The 23,881-nt window shown below is 43.6% G+C and overlaps 2 protein-coding genes across 4 annotated transcripts in view; both read left to right on the plus strand.

Moving 5' to 3' along the window:
• The window catches only part of LOC311138412 (peroxisome proliferator-activated receptor delta-like), a 45,709-nt gene extending 43,014 nt beyond the window's left edge, over window positions 1–2,695 (plus strand). For all 3 annotated transcript variants that reach the window (XM_084173085.1, XM_084173083.1, XM_084173084.1), the window contains exons 6-8: window positions 289–495; window positions 760–1,003; window positions 1,263–2,695. In XM_084173085.1, coding sequence (XP_084029211.1) covers window positions 289–495; window positions 760–1,003; window positions 1,263–1,510 — 699 coding nt within the window. In that variant the 3' untranslated portion in view covers window positions 1,511–2,695. The remainder of the gene's footprint in view (window positions 1–288; window positions 496–759; window positions 1,004–1,262) is intronic.
• A 6,106-nt stretch (window positions 2,696–8,801) lies between these two features.
• Window positions 8,802–11,436, plus strand: LOC311138018 (large ribosomal subunit protein uL1). The gene is made up of 6 exons (XM_084172667.1): window positions 8,802–8,864; window positions 9,357–9,428; window positions 9,634–9,714; window positions 10,470–10,618; window positions 10,799–10,971; window positions 11,226–11,436. The coding sequence occupies exons 1-6, from the start codon at window positions 8,860–8,862 to the stop codon at window positions 11,394–11,396; spliced, it is 651 nt and encodes a 216-aa protein (XP_084028793.1). The 5' UTR covers window positions 8,802–8,859; the 3' UTR covers window positions 11,397–11,436.
• Window positions 11,437–23,881: the final 12,445 nt, after the last annotated feature.

The following is a 23,881-nucleotide window of genomic DNA, read 5'->3' on the forward strand; positions in this document are numbered from 1 at the left end:
TATTTAGCAGACGCTCTTATCCAGAGCGATTTACAGTAGTAAATGCATACATTTTCATACTTCTTTTTTCTCCATACTGGTCCCCCGTGGGAATCGAAGCCACAACCCTGGCGTTGCAAGCTCCATACTCTACCAACTGAGCTACACGGGACTTGTCTGCAAACACTATTTCTTCCTAAACTAGGCCCAGGCAGAATGCCCTTACAGAATGCAATTTCAAGTGAAAGGTCTGTTTAGTGTTGTTATACTGCTATTACTTAACTAAATAACCCCCCCCCGTCCCCGTAGCCCTTTGTGATCCACGACATGGACTCGTTGCACCAGGCTGAGAATGGGCTGGTGTGGAACCAGCTGATCAACGGGACGCCGCCCAACAAGGAGATAGGGGTGCACGTGTTCTACCGCTGCCAATGCACCACGGTGGAGACGGTCAGGGAGCTCACAGAGTTCGCCAAGAGCATCCCCGGCTTTGTAGACCTCTTCCTCAATGACCAGGTATATACAGGAACACAACAATTAATCAGTCGTTATCAATCGAGACCCAGGTACTGTAAAGCAACATTCAATCAAATCATCAATCCAGAGTTTTGATGTCCAAGTTGGGTAAGTCATTGTACAGCCAGGAATCTAATCTATAATTGGCTATGTAACATAATGTAACATTATAGAACATGTATACATGCTTGACAAAATCCCAGTTAAAAACATTTGAGATATTGGACAGTGATATTCAGGCTGCTGTTCTCCCTCCCCCACCAGGTAACGCTGTTGAAATACGGCGTGCACGAGGCCATCTTCGCCATGCTTCCCTCGCTCATGAACAAGGATGGGCTGCTGGTGGCCAACGGGAAGGGCTTTGTGACCCGGGAGTTCCTGCGCAGCCTGCGGCGACCTTTTAGCGAGATCATGGAGCCCAAGTTTGAGTTTGCCGTTAAGTTCAATGCCCTGGAGCTGGATGACAGTGACCTGGCCCTGTTTGTGGCCGCCATCATCCTCTGTGGAGGTATGTGCTGGTTCTATCATAGTACTACCGTTAGAACTCAGTACTATGCTGCCACAATACACTGGCACTGTCATAATAACCCTAACCATTCTACTATCATAATAAGCTTAACTAACATAACTAAGCCAAGCTGAGGTTAATGCTGAAGTCAAGTTTAGAACGGGCTTGCATACAAGTTTGTTTTCTACCAGTTGACATACAGTATACTTACCCCTTCTACTGCTCCTCTCCCTCCCCCTCTGTTCTCTCCTCCTCCCAGACCGTCCGGGGCTGATGAACATCAAGCAGGTGGAGGAGATTCAGGACAGCATCCTGCAGGCCCTGGACCAGCACCTGCTGGGCAACCACGCTGACTCACATTACCTCTTCCCCAAGCTGCTCAACAAGATGGCCGACCTGCGCCAGTTGGTCACAGAGAACGCCATACTGGTCCAGAAGATTAAGAAGACTGAGTCCGAGACCTCACTTCACCCGCTGCTGCAGGAGATCTACAAGGACATGTACTGACTGGACTGGACTGGACCGCACTGGTTTTAGCTTCCTAGAACAGCGGTGGTGTTCACTCACTCCTTTCCTGTGAGTGGGAGTCACGGGTGCATGTTTTTATTCCAGCCCAGAACTAACACACCCGACTCAACTCCTCAGCCAATCAATCACGACCTTGATCAGTTGTCAAGTGTGTCAGCGTTTTATTCTAACGTTTTTAATAAAAGCATGAGGAAAACGGATACCTGAATTGGCAATGTGCAGACTGGGGGGAGTAATGACTATGAATATAGCTGCACACTCTTGTTCCGATGCAATTGATTTATAAAGAATCACCATAGTTTGGGCAGCAAGCTGCCTTCATCAGGGTCTCTTGACTGTCTCTGGACTGGACGGAATGACATATTTAGAACATATACTGATTGGGAATGGAGCAATGGACTAATGGGAGATATACAAAGTAACACACTCTACCACATATTAAACATGTGTGGAAATGGTTGGGTGTCCCAAATATAAGCTGATTTTGAGCTGTTTCAAGACATAATCGATGCAGTTGTATAGCAGGCTTTTAACTGTGGTTGGACAGGACTGACAGTTGACAGGCTTGTAGTGTCCTGCTCTCAACGTGGTGACGGTGCAGAGGTATTCCAGGAGAATAGCAAACAGCTCCCCAACCAACGCCACAACAAAACCAAGACTCCTCATTTTCCCCATCTATTTTTCGACCGATGATCTGCGTTGCTATTTTTATACAACAGATTTTTGTAGTCTCTCCCAATCGCGAGTGTTTTTTACAACGGTCAACCCATTCTTAACCCTGCAATTCAGGGTTATCACCAGACTGTTCTGCCATTGTTGTTTGTGCTACAAACTCTCTGAGAGGTCGTGATGCTGATATTCAGAAAAATGCTGGTTCTGCTTGCCTGTACAAATAAGAGGGTCGTCGGCAACCATGGGTGTCCCCTTTCCCATTCCTAAGGCCCTTACACTGGTATAAGCTAACACCAAACCCCCTTAACTCTCCTTTCCTCATATGGATACCTTCAGTACAAATTCACACTCGTAAACCTCCCAATTATCTGCCAATCATAGAACGGATTTGATTGATAACTCACAACCCCCCTTCCATGTCACTCCCCCAGAGACTGTGTCTGATAGTAGGAGCAGTTAATATTTGTAGATACCCCCCCCCCCCCCCCCCCCTCCTCCTGTTAGACCAGGAAGCACATGGACATATTCAGTCAGTCTCACTTCTCAATGGACACATACATTTATAGATTCTTACAACCTCCTAACCTCAATACCTTTTGTTTTCTTTTGTGTACAACTGTTGGGTCTAAAACCATGGGTCGATTCTGTGTTGTCACACTGTGAAGGTTAACCTGACCACAGGGTCTGTGTAAGATGTCTCCGTGCATGATTTTACTTATATGTTTAAGTTAGATTACTTAATTATGTATAATTGGAAGTATTATTTGTATGTATTCTTTCAGCCAGGCGGTGTTCTGTAACCTGCACACTGTCGATAAGCCAAACTCTGAAGCCGGTCGCATGCTTTCCAGTCGAAACAGTTCACGCATATACACTTTTGACCGGTAGTGTATTACGACAAACTTTATTGACGGTTTTGTTTGTTTTGTTGTTCGGTAGGGTTTTTTCCAGCTGTTCCCACACACATTTTTTCTTGAGGCAAGTCTACATTCGGTAGCCGACGCGTACGCCCCTTCATCGGTGATAGGTCAACAGTAGGGGTGGGAACTATGAACGGGATTGTTAAATGAAGTGTTTGCTGTCATTCAACGAGAGCACAGCAGCAGCTTATTGTCTGCACTGCACTACTAGTTTTCATGCACATTATTTCACTTGAAGTACTGCACCAAACATCTTAGTCGTGCAATTCTACATCTAAGACCTCCTCGGCAAAAACTTCAATTTTCTATTTTGAAGAAGTGTTACTGGCTATGCTGCTATGGTGGCTCAAGAGGAATAAATAACAGTAATATTGCTGCTTTTTTTCTCTTTTTTCAAGAGAAGGACTTAAGGGAGTATGCGAGCACAAACATTCGCTTCGCCTAGCCGAGTTCTGCTAGGAGCAAACCGAACCTATGTATGCGGATGCCTTAACAGTACATTTCTCATATGATGAGCTTCCCTCTCTTTCCTTCTTTCCCTCTCTTCTCATTCTTCCGCAGAGTATGGTGCGAAGGACAACTATCGGTCACTCGCACAGTCTAACTTCAGACAGGGAATGAACCATTTTGTAATACTTAGAGAAAAATGGATCCTCCTTTAGTTGCTTCGCTCCTCCTTTCCCTCTTTCACTTCCTCACTGGTCTGAAAGGCCTGATCAAGTGAAATCAATACAGCAAAGACTTCTGTAGAACTTCCACCATATAGACTTTACCTATCCATTTATTTTAGATCAGTGATCAACTGAAGGGAGTTGAAATGCATGCCAACGGTTAAGACGTCACTGCTAGAAATATATTGACTTGATCTATTGCTCTGGACAAACCATCAGAATTCTGAAGCTGTTGGAGTTCTTAGATGCAGGGGGACCAATCTATTTTGCCATGAGAGGAAATTGGTTTATCCTCATTCTTTAGGTCAACCAATTATGGTAACTGATGAAATACTGCATTTCCTACATAGCAATTATTTAAGTGATATGCAAATCAATGTATGTTTCTATTTTTATTATTTTCTATATTGTGACATAGAATTACTGCAAAAATGTTTGTATTAGGGGAGGACATATGTGACTCCTTGCCTATACAGTAGATGGGTTGCCAAATTGTTACATAGATATCTCTTGAATAAGCGCTTCAGCTGTCTATTTCAGCTCACAGGAAGTTGCTCAAGCACAACTCATTGATCTGATGCTGATGACCTACAGCAGAAATGTTCACACAATGCTGCATTGGCCATGTTCTGTTGCCAAGATGAGGATGATGATGATGATGATGATGATGATGATGATGTGAAAAGTGTTCAACCACCTGATCTGGTTACAGTACTCTGTATCCACTTGGAGTCAGTGTACCCTGGGGGGGGGGGTCGTTTTTCCCCCTGTGCACACCTTTTTCTTCATCTAACAAGTCTTCCTTTCTCTCAGTATGAATATTCTTCTATTTTCTTCTGCTTTTTGTCTGATGCCCCTGGTGTCACAGACCACCTGTGGTTATTATTAAACATTTATTGACACTTTTGTGTCAGTAAACTTTTAGCGATATGGTTTGGTGCTGTACTGTTCTAAGTAACTGTCCATGCTCTTTTCTGACTTCTCGCAGTCAAATGACTATGCCGCCCCCTCTGAATTCACTTAACTTGCAGCACTGTTACCTAACTAAAGAAGTTGTCAATTAAAAACCCTTCTCCTTGTTGCGTTTCAGTTTTTGTTTTTACATTTCCTTGTTACTTTTCAGTTACTGAATAGAACTTGTTACAATGAAATGTCAGCAAAGTATTACTGCTGCACAACATATTTTCCAGGAGCAAGAAGCTAAAAAATATATTTGAATCTCAATGGTTGACTGAATTTATTTCCCCATAAAATGTATGAGCACAACAACTAGCACAGGTCTGAAATATTCTACCGTCTACAACCGCAAACTGCATTTCCTCCGTGTAAACACCTGGTGTTAACTGTCTGATGGATAGGATTTCTACCTTCTGTACAGAACTTCCTACAAATGGTTGAATAAAACATTGAGTAATACTTTTGATGTGTCTCTTACTTGCTTGACTACATTTGATGTTCTTGTTTTCAATTATTTGGATTAAATCTCACTATCACCACCCTACAGGTGGTAAATCATTGGATCAGATTCATTTGATTCAATGCAATTCAATCTTTGAGGACTGCAACCATAGAAATACAATTTATTTATACCTATTAATAAGCCATTGTAAACGTATTGTCTATGGTTATTTGACTCACTGCTCAGGAATTTGCTCACTGTCACCCTATTTTTATCACCCTATTTTATCAGGGACTCCTACTGAGCCATTAGGTCTCTTTTACAGAGCCCTGAATTACAGAAAATAGACATACAAATATAAATACAAAATTCAAGCAGAAAGAAAAAGTCATAAAAAACAGAGAGGCACAAAAAACTAAAATGTAAGAACATTTTGAAGATTGTTCCACAAATAAGGTGCGAGAGAACTAAAAGCTGATTTACCTAACTCTGAGACCAAAGGAATTTCTAGAGTTAGCCATCCATGAGACCGGGTGTAAAAAATAATTGGTTTGCAAATGCAACTGGGGCCATGTAAATAATTGTTAAGCTACTCATTTTAAATCTGTGTGCGACCAGGCACAGAAAAATAATTTGGTTGCACTTTAATGTGCATCCCGCAACCTACGGAACAAACTACCAAAAAAATTCAAACAAATAAACTAAATCAAGCAACTTTACTGTTAAAAAATAAACAGATCTGATCCCTACACAGGCTCAAGGGAAGCCTGGGAGGGCGGGCCGTTTTCCGGCGCCAGTACACCTTGCAAGTCTTCAGATGTAAAATCTTTAAATCCCAAAAACGTTTCTGCCACAGCCACAAATGTCCAGTTTATTAGACTTCTTTGAGCCTTGAGCCATATAGTTTACAACAGTGGCAATGAATGCCACAAAATCCACCTTTTTAACACACAGGGTATCTTTTGACTGGCAGCAAACATTTACTACAGGCTGTGTTGCATCCGCTACCATATCTTCACTAGCATCACACGCTGCTTAATTCGAACTCAGCATCCACCTATCCGATCACCCGTTGTGAGGTCAGAACACTCGGATCAACCCTACTCCTCAGCCAGTGTCCAGTGTAGCATTATGGTTAATGTAGTCATTCTACAGACGCTTACATCATTTGCATTTTGCCAGCTGAATCTCCCATAGTAACCGTAGCATTCCAAACACAAAAGCCGGGGAAAAAATACAAAACACAGCTAAATATAAGGTGCCATGTAAGAGGATGACGCGCTTCTTTTGATCCTAAAAGGAAGAAAATCTGTGCAACATTTTAGGTGTAGAACCTCCCTCAGCTGAGAGGCTTATGGTTATTGTATTATAATATAGATGATTTACCGTTCATCAATGGTTGGATCATGAAATTATTCTATAAAAGTTATACTTTTAAACTAATAACCTATCAATTTATATTCCTGTGTCTATCCGATCCTCTTCTTTAGTTGTCTGTCGATGTTGTGCAATGTTATAGGCCTAGATATAAACGTTTATTAAGTAATGATTTGTCGTTTATAATGGTTGGAATCCAAGCGTTGAATCAATCAGTTTTTATAGGTTGGGAGGGGTGGTGAGGTCAGGTAGGTTACCCGGCCTGTCTAACGCTTCCTGCGGAATGCAGAGTTTGGTTTTCGCCAGGCATTACTGGAACCATCTCGTCCAGAAAGTTGACTCAAGTTTGCCAAAAAGCACCTGGATGATCATCAAGACTCTTGTAAGAACGTTCTATGGACAGATGATTCAAAAGTATAACTTTTTGGACGAGATGGTTCCGGTAATGCCTGTCGAAAACCAAACTCTGCATTCCACAGTAAGAACATCATACCAAAGGTCAAGCATGGTGGTGGTGGTGTGATGGTTTGGGGATGCTTTGCTGCCTCAGGACCTGGACGACTTGCCTTAATAGAAGGAACCATGAATTCTGCTCTGTATCAGAGAATTCTACAGGAGAATGTCAGACCATCCGTCTGTGAGCTGAAGCTGAAGTGCAGCTGGGTCATACAGCAAGACAATGATCCAAAACACACAATCAAGTCTACATGAAAATTGCTAAAAAGCAACAAATTGGAAGTTTTGGAATGGCCTAGTCAAAGTCCAGACCTAATCCCAATTGAGATGTTGTGGCAGGACTTGAAACGAGCAGTTCATGCTTGAAAACCCACACGTCACTGAGTTAAAGCAGTTCTGCATGGAAGAGTGGGCCAAAATTCCTCCACAGCGACGTGAGAGACTGATCAACAACTACAGGAAGCATTTGGTTGGAGTCATTGCAGCTAAAGGTGGCACAACCAGTTATTGAGTGTAAGGGGGCAATTACTTTTTCACACAGGGGAATTGGGTGTTGCATAACTTTGTTTATGAAATAAATGAAATAAATATGTAATTGTTGTGTTATTTGTTAACTTATGTTTCCTTTATCTAATATTAGGTTTTGGTTGAAGATCTGATAACATTCAGTATCATGAATATGCAAAAGTAGAGAAAATTAGAAAGGGGGCAAATACTTTTTCATGGCACTGTATGTGTGTGTGAGAGCGAGAGATGGGGGGCGGGGGGGTAAATAATATTTGTGCAAAGGAGAGAGAGTGCATGTGTCCATCTGTTTACAAGTGTAAGTGTTAGTGTGTGTGTGTGAGCGAAATAAAGAAAATCAATAATCTACAACAGAACGGGTCAGGTCTGTATACCGACTGTCAGGAGGCAGCCTGTCGCCCCTGGTTTCCTTCCTTAGAGTGTTTCCTTTGTTGAGGTGTGTGTGTGTGTGTGTTTGTGTGTGAACTGCATGTGAACCCAGTGAGCTATGCCAGATCAATGCGTTCAGCAGATGTGTCTGAACAATGACACCCCAGAGACCTCACTGACCCTCCAACTATTGTTTTTCAAGGACAGGCTCAGGCCGGGGTATCCAGCCTACATACAGAGCAGAGTGGAGCGCACCCGATGGTTGCCTGGTTACCCAGACTCCTTGCTCCGGCCAAACCCTCCCCATTCCCTGGGAAACCTAACCTGACATTTGTTTGGAACTCGGACTGTTAGCCCCCACTGTGTTTGAATGGGGATAGGAATGTGAGACTGTAAAAGTTAGCAAATAAGCACTTAGTTTACAGGCATTGTGACAATTGTGGGGTGTTATGATTTATGATCGATTTATGTCTTATGTGTTAACTCAAGTCTCTCGTCAATCCCCTTGTCGCTGTAGCGCAAGAGCATCAGTATTACCAGAGTAGCAGCCACTGATCTCTACTTTGTCTTATAAATGGACAGATCACTTGGGCAAGGCAGGTCAGAGTTCAGCATAAATTCATGATTATGTCTCACTGTACCTCCAATGCCACATCATGCCTGAGGACTTTGATTTGTTCATTTTGGTCTTTGAAACTGCAAGAACCAATACTATTTACAGGGATGAATATTGTTATTACCAATGCCAGTGACATAAATGTCCAAATCCACATATTCATTGCAGAAAATAGGCTAGAGATTATTCACAGGGGAAAAACTACAAATATGTCCGGAGCGGCAGCGCAGAATTTACGTCACCGAACCACGTCTATAAACGGCGACGGACTGCCCTTTATCCTTCTTTTCAGCAATCTGTCGCGTGTGAGCAATACAGTCAAAATGAGGTGAGAGAAAAGTATAGCAAATAAAGAATAACAAGAAGTCAGATATGCTATATTATCATCAGTGATCCGTTAAATCTTTTCTCTAGCTCTGCAGTGTGACTGCGTTCACTTTCAACTTCATTTTATGAGGAATTTGTGAATTCTCCACCTCTACTATAGTGCTACTAGCTTGCATGCTAACGCTAGAATGTGAGCTACATACATCCACATCCATCTAACATTAAATCGTAATCCTTTTTGTTCCGAACTTAACTAAATTGTGCCGTACATGACTGGTAATTGTTAAAATTGCAATAGTTTTGTGATTTCCACTCTTTACTGGCTTTTACCCGTTTGTAATGTCGACTGCTGGCGAGAACTTGCTATGGCATCAAGTCAGTTAAGTCAGCTAGCTGAATGTGGTACAGGGATGCACATTCATGAATTCTTAGGGCTATGTATAATTTTGTACACTGTCATTGACACTGACTAACATTTAGTGTTTGATTACAGCAAGGTGTCCAGGGATATGCTCTATGAGGTGGTCAAGGAGGTCCAGGCGGGATCTCTGGCCAAGCCACGCAAGTAAGAACCTTTCCTTTCTCTAGTCAATAGCGGTCCCTTGGCAGCTGATCTGTTCTGACTGCTAAAAAGACATGTTATTGCACATTGGTCTTTCCAATAATTTGATATACTGCATTTTTTGTCATTACCCATTTTGTTAAATCTCGCGTTGATGATCTCTTGCTTTGTTCCTGAACCTGTGATGTGCCAACTTCCTTTCTTGAAGGTTCACGGAATCTGTAGAACTCCAGATCAGCTTGAAGAACTACGATCCCCAGAAGGACAAGCGTTTCTCTGGCACCGTCAGGTTCGGCCCCTTTCCCGTATCACCCATCCTTCTGCCTGTCTGCCCCTCCTAGTCCTGAGTGAACTGGCCTGGTTTGGCCCTTCGATCTGGACATTCATAACTTACTTGCTCACACCCAGTCCCATTCATGCACACTCAAAGACACTTATGCAGTCAAGTACAATCTCTCAAACACACTTTTGCAGCAGACCTCTCATACATCGCACACAAAGTAAATTCCACTAGCAGGACTAGTGTGGGACAGGCAGTGCAGAAGTGTTTGGGGAGTCCGACTGAACCCCTCCCTTGCCCTGGGAGAGGGAACCAGCGGGCGGACCCTTACCCTGGGTCTTAAAACATGAGGGGAGGCAGACGGGGGGGTCTTCGCACCTCCCTTGAGCCGACCATTTTAGTTAATGGTGTTGCTGGTGGAGTCCAGAAGAGAAGCCAGTTGGTGTGGTCCTGGTAAGACTCCAGAGTGCTCTTCTCTGGTATGAGTCGTCCCTCCGGGTTTGAATCGGGTCCAAGTTGGAGAGTCACTGGATGGCCATGTTGGAAAGGGTGAAAGTGACTTGTCTGTACTGATCAGAAAGTGCATAAGTTAGCGGTGTAAGTATTTAGGTTTGGAAAGGGATGGTGTAAAGGTGGGTTTAGGGGTTAATCTAGTCAGAAATCATCCGTTCTAGCATGGCCAGATGGTGATGACCCTCATGGTTTGTGTGAGCGTTACTGGGTCGCCATATAGTTTTGTGAACTGTTATGATTCACCCCTGTAGACTGAAGACCACCCCCAGGCCCAAGTTCTCTGTGTGCATCCTGGGAGACCAGCAGCATTGTGACGAGGCCAAGGCTGCAGAGCTGCCCCACATGGACATCGAGGCCCTCAAGAAGCTCAACAAGAACAAGAAAATGGTCAAGAAGCTGGGTGGGTGGCGCTTTGAGTCACTTCCAGATAGTTTTTGTCTTATGAGCCGTCTAGGTCTTGCACTTGTTTTTCTACATTTAAATCTGTCTTCGATTGTCCCTGTCCTGAGGCACTGGGTCCAAGTCTCGCGTTCTGGTCTTGGTAGTTCTGTTGACGCCATCTCTTCGTCTGCCCCAACAGCAAAGAAGTACGATGCCTTCCTGGCCTCTGAGTCTCTGATCAAGCAGATCCCTCGTATCCTGGGGCCTGGGCTCAACAAGGCTGGCAAGTTTCCCTCCCTGCTCACCCACAATGAGAACCTCAACGTCAAGGTTGATGAGGTCAAGTCCACCATCAAGTTCCAGATGAAGAAGGTATGGCTCAGTTTGGCAGTTATGTAGTTGTATTTTCATGATTCGTGCATCCAGACTCTGAAGTCGTTGTGTTGTATGTGTAGACAACTTTGGGAACTCTGTTTAAGGTAGCGGCCTTGTTCATTAGGCACTTTGTTACATGTCTGTTAAGCCAAAGCTGCTCGGATTTCTGAAACACAACATTTTGTCAACACATATATATTTTTAATGCAGCAACCTGTCCCGTCTCATTGTGACAATGTCCTCTATTCCAGGTGCTGTGTCTGGCAGTGGCTGTGGGTCACGTGAAGATGTCCGAGGAGGAGCTGGTGTACAACATCCACCTGGCTGTTAACTTCCTGGTGTCTCTGCTGAAGAAGAACTGGCAGAATGTCCGGGCCCTCTACGTCAAGAGCACCATGGGAAAGCCCCAGCGCCTCTACTAGAGGACAAACTCTTTTACTACCAATAAAAGGACAAATCGCATCTTCTCTCTGTGGTTATTCTTATGTTGTGCCAGATGTATTTGTGTAGGTTATCCCCTCTGCAAGGGATCGAAAGACATATGATCCTAAAAACTTAAGTCACTAACCTGTTTATGGAAGTAACGCACAATGCCTGAAGATTTTATCCATTGATGTTTAAATGTCAGATTGCTGTGAACTGTTTCTAAACTGGGCAAATGGGCTACAGATGAGATTGTGTTAACGCATATTATATTTTTATATTTTAGTCATTTAGCAGACGCTCTAATCCAGAGCGACTTAGTTATATTGTCTGCCCCAGTTCTACTGGACCTTGTGATAATACCAGAACATGATGGGAGTGGCCAGTGTATGGCACAAAGCTGATGAAGGGGTTTAGTGGGGTTAGTGTTGATCTCTAGATGGGATGCAGCTAATGTCAAAAGTTTGGGTCAAGTCAGAATTTACCGTAATGCTCATAACCTCTTATTTCTAACTCCATGTGAAAAGTCAATTCTGACATTTGCTCTATCCCATCTAGTCAGAATCTGGTTAAGTTGCATTGGGCTAGCAGTGTACACCACTTGGGTGCTGGGTAAAATGGACAAATCTAATGCAGGATGGTATTTGTTATTGCTAAAAGTGACATTTCATTTGAGTTTGAAGTGGGCATGGCTGACATTTTCAATGTCTGTTAGTAGCTGTTCTGTTTTGGAGTGGTTTAGTGGGGTCTTAAAATGTCAATGTTAAGCAAGGGTCAAATGACCCTTAGTACAGTGTAGTCAGAGCAAAACAACGTGTACAATTACAGAATGTATATTATGTAAGCACAGTCCCTTGTTGACCACCCTGGTGATCCTGCCATGTGCCCTGGCTGTCACCTCTCCACCATAGAGCACAGGAGGCCGACATGACACTTAATCAGATTACATCTGCCTCTTCCTCTCTGCTCTGAGTAATACAGCAGGAGGCAGAGTCACAGGGTAAGAACTGTCAAGGCTTTTGTCGTTCTGTCTGGCATTCCATGGAGATCTAAATGTATGTATGGTTATAACCCCACCATTACCTCTGAATCTGTTGGTGGACATTGCCATATAGTTTATACCTATCCAATCCTTTCAGCTCTATAGAAGTGGCTATAGGCATTCAAGTTGATTCGTAGTTGGGCGTGTGAAAGGCAGAATGAGTCGGTACCGACCACCAAAGAGTGACTCCAGCTTCACTGGAGCTCTGACATCACAACCAGGGGTAAGCAAAGGAGGGCTCTTTGTAAGTCTGTAGCTCTAGATTCATAGTCAGACGGGTGTATCTCACTGTATGTCATTTTGACAGTAACCCTCCAAAAAGTCATTCATAAACCTTTTAAATTGCCATATGTAGTAGAATGCTGTTTCATGGGCTTTAGGAATGTGACTGAAAAAGTAAAAAAAGAACAAATAACCTGAAAGTATCAGTGAAGGCCGTGGTCAAGGCTACGACTGCGCCAGGAAATGAATGGTGTTTACTCAGGCGTTCAAAAGCGCATATCACACCAAGAGCTTACTGCATCTTATGTAGTTCTTTATTAGTTTTAGTTTAGAAAACGATCTTTCCGCAGAAGCAACAGTTACAGGGATGGTAAAAACATATTGATTGCCATAGTAACATCAGGGAAACTGCAGAAGGGAGTTGTGCTTCAAATACAGCAGTTCTATAACATTTAATTGAGCCTCTCATTCTTCTTAATTGCCGACCTTACGGAAAGAGATTAACTGAAGGCTATAGGAAGCTCTGGGGACAGGTTGTCTGGATACTGGACATCCAATAATTTGTGAGATGCAAACAGATTGTGTTTCGGAGACAACAGTTATTGAGGGCTTGCCTTGAGCAAAAAAAGCTGTTTGCGATTTCGTTAATACTGGTGAACCGGGGTTTGAATTGTGTGTTGCAATATCAACAGTCCCTCGTCTTTGGTATAGCCTACATACACAGGCTACATTTTAAATTTTTTATAGCGCTTTTCAAAGGATCTCGAAGCGCATAAAAAGTAAAACAACAAACAAAAAATGTAAATGATGGAGATTGAAAGTCTCAGTCGGTTTGGGATGAAGTTGAGGCAGTTTGGGCTGGAAAGGCAATGTAGGTTCAGTGGAGGGGGTATCGATGGGACCGCCAAGGAGAAACAACGACAGTCTGATAAAGCAGGCCCGGAGCTTTTCAACAGCCCACCACACCTGCTTCTCTAAATGGTCAGTCACTCCATTGGAGCCGCTTATCTGGTACTGGTCCTCCATTGCTAGGAATGAATACTGAACAAAAATATAAACGCAACAATTTCAAAGATTTTACTGAGTTACACTTCATAGAGGGAAGTCAGTCAATTGAAATAAATGAATTAGGCCCTAATCTATGGATTTCACATGACTGGGCAGGGGCGCAGGTGAAGAAGCCAGATGTGGAGGTCCTGGGCTGGCGTGGTTAAACGTGGTCTGCAGTTTTGAGGCTGGTTGGATGTACTGCCAAATTCTCTAAAACCAGACGTTGGAGGCAGCTTATGGTAGAGAAATGAACATTCAGTTATCTGGCAACAGCTCTGTCAGCATGCCAATTGCACACTCCCTCAACGTGAGACAAGATTCACCTGTTTAATGATCATGCTTTTTAATCAGCTTCTTGATATGCCACACCTGTCCAGGTGGATGGATTATCTTGGCAAAGGAGAAATGCTCACTAACAGGGATGTAAGCAAATTTGTGCACAAAATTTGAGAGAAATAAGCTTTTTGTGCATATGGAACATTTCTGGAATATTTTATTTCCACTCATGAAAAATGGGACAAACACTTTACATGTTGTTCAGTATAGCACCCAGCACCCACTGTGATGCCATGGCTGCTGAAAAGCGACCACATTTTGGCAGTGGTTACGAGCGTTCCATGAACAGTCCCTGAACTTCCTCTGCTACCTCTGGACACAGCATGCAGTCTTTGGTGTAATACTTCCAAACAGATTAAACAAAAAGCTGCATTATTGGAATCCAAACAGCCAGCTAGCTATCTATCAAGCCAAAATATAATTTTCATCATGATCCTGCAACTCTGAGAGTCAAGACCACAGAATATAGTGATTAAACCCTAGATAATACCAGTGGAGGCTGCTGAGGGGAGGACGGCTCATAATATTGGCTGGAACGGAGCGAATAGAATGGCATCAAACGCGTGGCAACCATGTGTTTGCTGTATTTGATACCATTCCACTCATTACGCTCTAGCCATTACCACAAGCCTGTTCTCCCCAATTAAAGTGCCACCAACCTCCTCTGGATAGTACACTGCATAATAAAACAATCCCTAGTAAGCTAGTGTTTTGAGGGTGGACTGACAGCATTATTTGGCATTAACAGACTGGTTTTACGCACAACCTTCTATCCAAACTGGGATAGAGCGCGAGGAAGGCTCGTGTCATGCAGGTTCAGGTAGCCTATACAGGTAGTCACCTGGAATGCATTTAAATTAACAGGTGTGCCTTGTTAAAAGTTAATTTGTGGAATTTCTTTCCTTCTTAATGCGTTTGAGCCAATCAGTTGTATTGTGACAAGGTTGGGGCGGGATACAGAAGATAGCCCTATTTGGTAAAAGACCAAGTCCATATTATGGCAAGAACAGCTCAAATAAGCAAAGAGAAACGACAGTCCATCATTACTTTAAGACATGAAGGTCAGTCAATACGGAAAAGTTCAAGAACTTTGAAAGTTTCTTCAAGTGCAGTCGCAAAAACCATCAAGCACTATGATGAAACTGGCTCTCATGAGGACAGCCACAGGAAAGGAAGACCCAGAGTTACCTCTGCTGCAGAGGATAAGTTCATTAGAGTTACCAGCCTCAGAAATCGGCAATTAACTGCACCTCAGATTGCAGCCCAAATAAATGCTTCACAGTGTTCAAGTAACAGACACATCTCAACATCAACTGTTCAGAGGAGACTGCGTGAATCAGGCCTTCATGGTCAAATTGCTGCAAATAAACCACTACTAAAGGACACCAATAAGAAGAAGAGACTTGCTTGGGCCAAGAAACACAAGCAATGGACATTAGACCGGTGGAAATCTGTCCTTTGGTCTGATGAGTCCAAAGTTTTGGTTCCAACCGCCATGTCTTTGTGAGACGCATAGTAGTTGAACGGATGATCTCTGCATGTGTGGTTCCCACCGTGAAGCATGGAGGAGGAGGTGTGATGGTGTGGGGCTGCTTTGCTGGTGGCACTGTCAGTGATTTATTTAGAATTCAAGGCACACTTAACCAGCATGGCTACCACAGCATTCTGCAGCGATACTATCATTTGTTTTTCAAGAGGACAATGACCCAAAATACACCTCCAGGCTGTGTAAGGGCTATTTGACCAAGAAGGAGAGTGATGGAGTGCTGCATCAGATGACCTGGCCTCCACAATCACCCGATCCCAACCCAATTGAGATGGTTTGGGATGAGTTGGACCGCAGAGTGAAAGAAAAGCAGCCAACAAGTGTTCAGCATATTTGGGAACTCCTTCAAGACTGTTAAAAAAGCATTCCAGGTGACTACCTCATGAAGCTGGTTGAGAGAATGCCAAGAGTGTGCAAAGCTGTCATCAAAGCAAAGGGTGGCTACTTTGAAGAATCTAAAATCTAAAATATTTTTTAACAGTTTTTTGGTTACTACATGATTCCAAATGTGTTATTTCATAGTTCTGATATCTTCACTATTATTCTACAATGTAGAAAATAGTTAAAAAAAATAAAGAAAATCCCTTGAATGAGTAGGTGTGTCCAAACTTTTGACTGGTACTGTATATTTTGAAGTTATTTTTATTAAGTAAACACACACAGTGATTTATTAGACGTGCAGTGATGATTTAAAAATAACATTACAAAGACTGCATTGGAGCTTTAACCAGTCTGTTGAGAACTTGTTCTCATCTACAATAACAGCCTGGCCAAGAGCTTGTTGACTGATTTGTGTGTTGTCCCTCTCCCAGCCCCCTGCTAAGGAGGCCACTCCCTGTGAGTATGCTGGCATACTGGGGGACAGCTCGGAGTCTGACCAAGGTAAGGAATCCGATTGGCTGCCTGAGCTGCATTGTTACCAGCAGCAGGACATGGCAATACTTCAATTTCCTCTCTCTGTTGTTGTATGCTAGCAAAGCTGTGAACACCCTGTCCTCTCTTCTCCTCAGAGCCCAGTCCAGAGGACCAGCTGGCTGTCTCCTGGGAGAACCTTCCTATACTGGAAAGACTGGGCCTCAGCACGTCAGTTGATACTCAGACACACTTTTAACACTTTTTCGATATTTACAACCTCACGATTATATTCCCCCTTTCTTTCCCTTTCCTCAATACCATCTCTCTCCTGCCCTTAGTGGTACAGAGATGACTGAAGAGGAGGTAGAGGTGAGAATTCTTTGTGATTAGTGCACTTAGACATACACACTCCACACATCACACACACACTGTTCTGTCCCCTATAGAGTGCGTTTACCCAGCTGGCTCTGGCGTTCCGTTGTGACCAGTACACCCTGGCCCAGAGACTGCAGGCTGAGGAACACGACAGAACTGTTGCCCAGGAGAACCTCAACCTGGAACTGGAGCGTGCCAGAGACACTCTGCAGGTAGGTATGTATGCATAGCAGCGGGAAGTAGTTTGGGGATGCTGCGCCAACTCACAACTTACAGTAGTGAGTGCATACATTTTCATACTTTTTCGTATTGGTCCCCCGTGGGAATCAAACCCACAACCCTAGCGTTGCAAGCACCATGCTCTACCACTCAGCCACATTATCACATCATCACAAACCACTTGATGACTCAATGTACTCAATTACTGTATTGTGCATTGTTTTTCTTCATGGTGATGGAAGGTCTACAGGTATAAACCTAGATGACCAGCCTATGTACAATACAGTAATGTACATTTACATTAAGTGGTTTGTAAGGATGGTTGTTTTCCATGTTATTTGATCAAGAAAAATATTTAATTTGATGTGGATGTTTTGGGTCTTTTCCCATAACTTTGCACCTTTTGATGTAAATGTTTGAGGACAAGGTTTTGTTATTTCTGGATTCCATTAGAATGAGGATTGCAGAGAAAGGGACACGGCAACAACACTTACATTTCCAACTATTGAACCCTGCAAGATACTGTTCTTAATTATACAACTAGCTGAGATGCTGAAAAAATGGTTTGCCTGCGCTACAGACGTCTATATCGGTCTGCTAATATAGGACAAAAAATCAATTGTATTAATATATATTTTTAATTCCGATTTTTCAGGGTGTGCTGCAGCACCCTCAGCACCCCTACTTCCTGCGGCTGTGTATTTGTGCACGTGTTTGACCTGGCTGCTTGACTCTTGTACAGTAGTTGATGGTCTGTTTAAACCTTATCTCTCTCGTTCTCCTCTAATCCTCTCTTCCCCTCCTCTCTTCTCTCCTCCCTCCCTCACTCCTCTCCTTCCCCCCTCTCTCACTCCCTCTCTCCCAGTCTCTGAGAGGTAGGTGTGTAGACGCTGAGCGGTCAGAGATGTTGAGTTGTATCGAGGCCAGTCTGGACACAGTGCTGGACGGCGTGAGTGACATTATCGCTGCTGCTGAGATGCTGGGGTCCGTGCACCAGGTGAGGAAGTGATGTCATCACGACAGCGACACTGTCTGACGCCCTAGGCTTGCTCTTTTGGGGTATAAGTCCAGGTTTTGATTAATGCTCAATGAAAAATTACTTTGTATAAAAGTGTTATACAAATAGTTTAATTGATTGATTGATTGGTTTATTGGTTGGTTGGTTGATTCATCGATGTCTCTGCTGGGTCAGGAAGCGCGTGTGTGTTGTTCTGTGGAAATGATGGAGGTTCATGTGGAACACCTGAAGCGTCGACATGCCGTGGAGAGCGCCGAGCTGCTGGAGACCAGGAAGCTGCTCCACCGCAGGATTCACAGCGACTCAGGCAAGTGCTGCCCCTCTGTGGCACGGAGGAACTATGACACAGACAACAGATAATTGATTTGTTGGGGGGTTACTTTGTTGTGGACATGTGAAAGTACATTTAAGCCCACTGCACTATTTTCTGAATCAATCTATTATTTGAAGTATTGATTCTTATATGATTATCATAATAGGGAACAGTTTAATCAAACTGTACAGTGTAACAAGATAGTTCACATATGGAAAGGCTGTGTTCTGACTGTTGGCTTTCAGAGGAAGGAGACGTCAGGAATCGGTTTGTCAGACGAGACTCCCTACAGGTAACAGACACTTCAATTCAATGTGTTTTTCTGTCCTGTCTTCACATATTCTGCCCTCAAATATCTCAGTTAAATGAATGAAAATATCAGTGGGGGCAGGCCAGATGCTTTTAATTTTTTTTTCAAATGTTTCACTTCTTTTTCTCTCCTTCTTTCCCCATCTTTCTTAGACCCTCACTCGGCGAAGAGTCAGCGTAACACTAATCCCAACGGGGTCCCAGGTTAGAAACAATAACAATATAAGACTTACTCCCATTGTCGCCCTGTGACCATTGTATACATAACTCTTATTCTGTCCTGTCTTTTCTCCCTCCTCTTCCATCTCCACCTCTCATTTTCCCTTTCTTAGCTCAGTGACCTAGAAGCCAAGTTCCAGGAGGGTTGCAGGGCCGGTGCTGACACTGACAGCCAGGGGCCAGAAGGAGGCAGTGTGAACCAAGCCAGCAGGTACAGTAAAACCTGCCCTGTCATTTGCACGGTTGTTCGTCACTAATCGCTAGATGGCCATGCTAGTCACTAGTCAAAGTGAAGGCGAGCCTTGGCTTTCATAAGTATGTGCACCACACAGGCTTAGACGCAAGTGCACAGACTGCAGTATAAACCTATGATGACTAACTGCTGATGAATAAGAACTGCTGTAGAGAACACATTGTGTGTGCATGGTGTCTGCTGATCTTGTGGATTATCAATGTGCTGCGCCTTGTGTTCATAGCATCAGAACTATGTTGACCTCTGCAACGGCAGCATTGTTTCTTGTGTATTACATTCCGTTACCTTGTGAGGACTTTAGTCTTATAAAACACAAAGTAAATGTGGATCTAACTGATGAAAGTGGAAATGTAACTGTTTCTCTCCTTTTAAAGGCCCTCTGAGATGATGTCCCCCCTGGCAAGCCCATCCCCCCACGCCACCCTCCTCATTAGACAGAGCTCCACACAGAGCTCCCAGAGCCTGGAGGACGAGAGCGAGGTAGCCCCTCACACCAGATAGCCCCATCAACTGGTTCACCATTGTCTCATTGAGATTTGAATAAGGACCTGAGCAAGGTTCAGGTGTGGCTGATGCAGGGCTTTCCCTTCCTCTAATGCTGTGTGGCTGCCTGTGTCTGTGTGTGTCAGTTCCCTACAGATGACGCTACATCACAGGCGGAGGTCTGCCATCCTGGAGCGTGAGGCCAGTTCAGAGGAGGCCGAAGCCGAGGGTTCAGGGGTGGAGTCAGCAACGGGGTCAAGAGCAGGGTCAATAGCTGGCACAGCCGAGCCCAGTGAGCTCTCTATGGCCGAATCAGTCTGCACCTCAGAACCGTGAGTATTAAGATTACTTAACATTATTAAGATGTTATTAAGTTGCTATTAAATCGTACTAAAATGTACTAAGATGACTTACAACTTCATATTAGTAATCTGATATAGCAGATGGTTGTCATTATCTGGCCATGCTAGAAAGTGTGTATGTTGAAGGCAATAGTCCCCTGCAGCTCAGTTGGTAGAGCATGGCGCTTGCAACGCCAGGGTTGTGGGTTCGTTTCCCATGGGGGGCCAAAATGTATGCACTCACTAACTGTAAGTCGCTCTGGATAAGAGTGTCTGCTAAATGTCTAAAATGTAAAATGTAAATGTAAAATGTAATAGTGATAATGATGACGTGGGATAATGGGATAACTGTGGGATAATGATGATGTGGGATAATGATGATAAATCTGGCCATAGCATGTACATTTACTGAGGTCATGATTTGAATCTGCTTGTTTCCCTCCAGGCCAGTGGTTCTGTCAGAGCAGCATCCCCTAGCTTCCTGGCTGTCTTACTGTCGCTGGGTGCTGGTGCTACTGCTCCTCCTGGCTCTCTCTTTCTTCCTCATGCTGGGGTTCCTACTCTGGGGCCTGAAGGTTCCTCACCACAGCCCTAGCTTCTGACATCTCCCTTCTGCTGCACTGTGTCCCAGCTCTACACCACAGAGTTCTGGGTTCCACGGTCTGTGTTCAAAGATATTACTTTTGTACCACTGAGTGCTGAGGTCTATGTTATAATAAATAATAATATGCCATTTAGCAGACGCTTTTATCCAAAGCGACTTACAGTCATGTGTGCATACATTTTTACGTATGGGTGGTCCCGGGGATCGAACCCACTACCCTGGCGTTACAAGCGCCATGCTCTACCAATTGAGCTCTGCACCCCCACCATGGACTGGGCCCACTCTACCTGCTGTAATATGTTGAACAAATTGTTTGCGCTGTACCTGTAATATGATGGAGGTAATATGTTGTATGATATCTGTGGATGTTGTTTGTGTTTTGAGCCGTGCATGAAAAATTAAATTAAATTAACAAAATTGAGATTGTACCTGCTGTGTTTAAATCAAAATCAAATCAAATGTTATTCGTCACATGCTTTGTAAACAGCAGGTGTGGACTAACAGTGAAATGCTTCCTTACGGGCCCTTCCCAACAATGCAGAGAGAAAGAAAATAGAGAAACAATAGAAAAGTAAAACACGTAATAATAAAAGTAATAAGTATATAGATACGATAACTTGGCTATATACAAGGGTACCAGTACCGAGTCGATGTGCAGGTGTACAAGGTCATTGACGTAATATGTACATGTAACTAGGAATAAAGTGACAGTAAAGTAAACAGTAGCAGCAGCGTATGTGATGAGTCACAAAAGGGTCAATACAGATAGTCCGGGTAGCTATTTGGTTAACTATTTAACTATTTAGCACTCTTATGGCTTGGGGGTAGAAGCTGTTCAGGGTCCTGTTGGTTCCAGACTTGGTGCATCGGTAACGCTTGCCGTGCGGTAACAGAGAGAACAGTCGATGACTTGGGTGGCTGGAATCTTTGACAATATTTAGGGCCTTCTTCTGACACCGCCTGGTATAGAGGTCCAGTGATGTACTGGGCCATACAGATTTCCCTCTGTAGCGCCTTGCGGTCGGATGCCAAGCAGTTGCCATACCAAGCGGTGATGCAGCCAGTCAAGATGCTCGCAATGGTGCAGCTGTATAACTTTTTGAGGGTCTGAGGGCCCATGCCAAATCTTTTCAGCCTCCTGAGGGGGAAGAGGCGTTGTTGTGCCCTCTTCACGACTGTGTTGGTGTGTTTGGACCATGTTAAGTCCTTAGTGATGTGGACACCGAGTAACGTGGCACGTCCTATGCTGTCCTGACTCAAATGTTCAAGCTCATATCAAACTCTTTATATATCTTTGGGGTGGGGCACGGTGGAAAAGATGGCCAGACACAAGTGCAGAGCCTTTGCTTCTGCAATATGCACCAGCCGGTGCGACAGGGATGAGTGAGTGAAAACTCTTTGTCTTTTGCTTATGATGTTTTCCATGATCCAAATCAGTGTCTGTTTTATCTTCTTATGCTCATACAGGAAATAGGCTTTTTTGTCAATTATGTATGAAAGCAATATTTATTATACAAGTCAAGTAGCTGAATATTAAAGCAGTAAGCACATTGTTAAGGGTTCTGTTCTCTATCTCAATGACACAGGAATACTCAGTGTCCCCCTCTAAGTCCAGATGCTCATGATATTCAGATGACTGTCAGGGACAGACAAAGCATGCTGAGACCTGGTTGACCCTGGCTATGCTCCCTAATTAGTAGGAAACCGATATATATATATATATACATACATAAATGTATATTAGTATATACTTAAATACAGAGGGTTTCACAACATTAAGACATCTTCATTATTTGATTTTTTTATTAATACAAACGTCTATACATTTTCTTTCACTTTGAGAATGTGGAGCAGGTTGTGCAAATAAGTAGAAATACAAATCTAATTTGATCCCATTTTAGATTTAATAATAAGGCAGCAAAATGTGAAAACTGCAAGGGGTGTGTAGACTTTCACTAGGCACTGTATATACCCGTCTTTTACCATAACGAACCGATAGGACCTGTTAAGAGCAGACAATTCATGTCACCACACAAACCAAACCTCTTCACCCTCCCTTAACCCTCCGTGTTAACCGCTGCCTATATGGGGATCATATAGAATCACATATCTAATAGATATGATTACTGGCCCATGATCCCTCTCCTCTGAAAGCCCCTCAGCTCTCTCAGCCACAACGACTGACATATATACATATATAGAGCATTAGTGACATATAACGCTACACAGGCTCTCTCACCCAACCCCTGCACAGCTAACCATCGTCTCCTGATCATGTTACCTGCAGTTCACTCCAGTGAGTTCGTAAGATCATGTTGGTTCTGGCACTGCAGCTCATGATCTTTATACAGTAAACAGGTGATGATAACAATGATACGATCCCTGTGAATAGCACCATGGTGAGCGCATCACTCACTGCATTAGCTGGTTGGCTGTGTCGCTAATCTGCTAAGTGTGGCTATCAATACCCTGGCAGCCATTGACTGACAAAAGGTCCAGCGCTGTATCAGGTGCATTCATCTAGGCATCCAGCGGCAATGAGGCTAAATTAGGTCAGAGGGTATCCAAGACTAACCTAGCACCGCCTTCTTTCCGGAAGAGCAGGGACATTCTGAGGCTGCTAAAATCTCCATTGAACTACAGTGGGGAGAACAAGTATTTGATACACTGCCGATTTTGCAGGTTTTCCTACTTACAAAGCATGTAGAGGTCTGTAATTTTTATCATAGGTACGCTTCAACTGTGAGAGACGGAATCTAAAACAAAAATCCAGAAAATCACATTGTATGATTTTTAAGTAATTAATTTGCATTTTATTGCATGACATAAGTATTTGATCACCTACCAACCAGTAAGAATTCCAGCTCTCACAGACCTGTTAGTTTTTCTTTAAGAAGCCCTCCACTCATTACCTGTATTAACTGCACCTGTTTGAACTCGTTACCTGTATAAAAGACACCTGTCCACACACTCAATCAAACAGACGCCAACCTCTCCACAATGGCCAAGACCAGAGAGCTGTGTAAGGACATCAGGGATAAAATTGTAAACCTGCACAAGGCTGGGATGGGCTACAGGACAATAGGCAAGCAGCTTAGTGAGAAGGCAACAACTGTTGGCGCAATTATTAGAAAATGGAAGAAGTTCAAGATGACGGTCAATCACCCTCGGTCTGGGGCTCCATGCAAGATCTCACCTCGTGGGGCATCAATGATCATGAGGAAGGTGAGGGATCAGCCCAGAAGTACACGGCAGGACCTGGTCAATGACCTGAAGAGAGATGGGACCACACTCTCAAA

The sequence above is a fragment of the Coregonus lavaretus genome (assembly GCF_964263955.1).
Source record: "Coregonus lavaretus genome assembly, chromosome: 12".
NCBI classification, from domain to species: Eukaryota; Metazoa; Chordata; class Actinopteri; order Salmoniformes; family Salmonidae; genus Coregonus; species Coregonus lavaretus.

What these genes read in the sequence shown, in the direction of transcription:
- LOC311138018 (XM_084172667.1), top strand. An exon ending in CGTTTCTCTGGCACCGTCAG is followed by an intron (nt 9,715 to 10,469) that starts GTTCGGCCCCTT and finishes TCACCCCTGTAG; the next exon opens with ACTGAAGACCACCCCCAGGC. An exon ending in GAAAATGGTCAAGAAGCTGG is followed by an intron (nt 10,619 to 10,798) that starts GTGGGTGGCGCT and finishes CTGCCCCAACAG; the next exon opens with CAAAGAAGTACGATGCCTTC.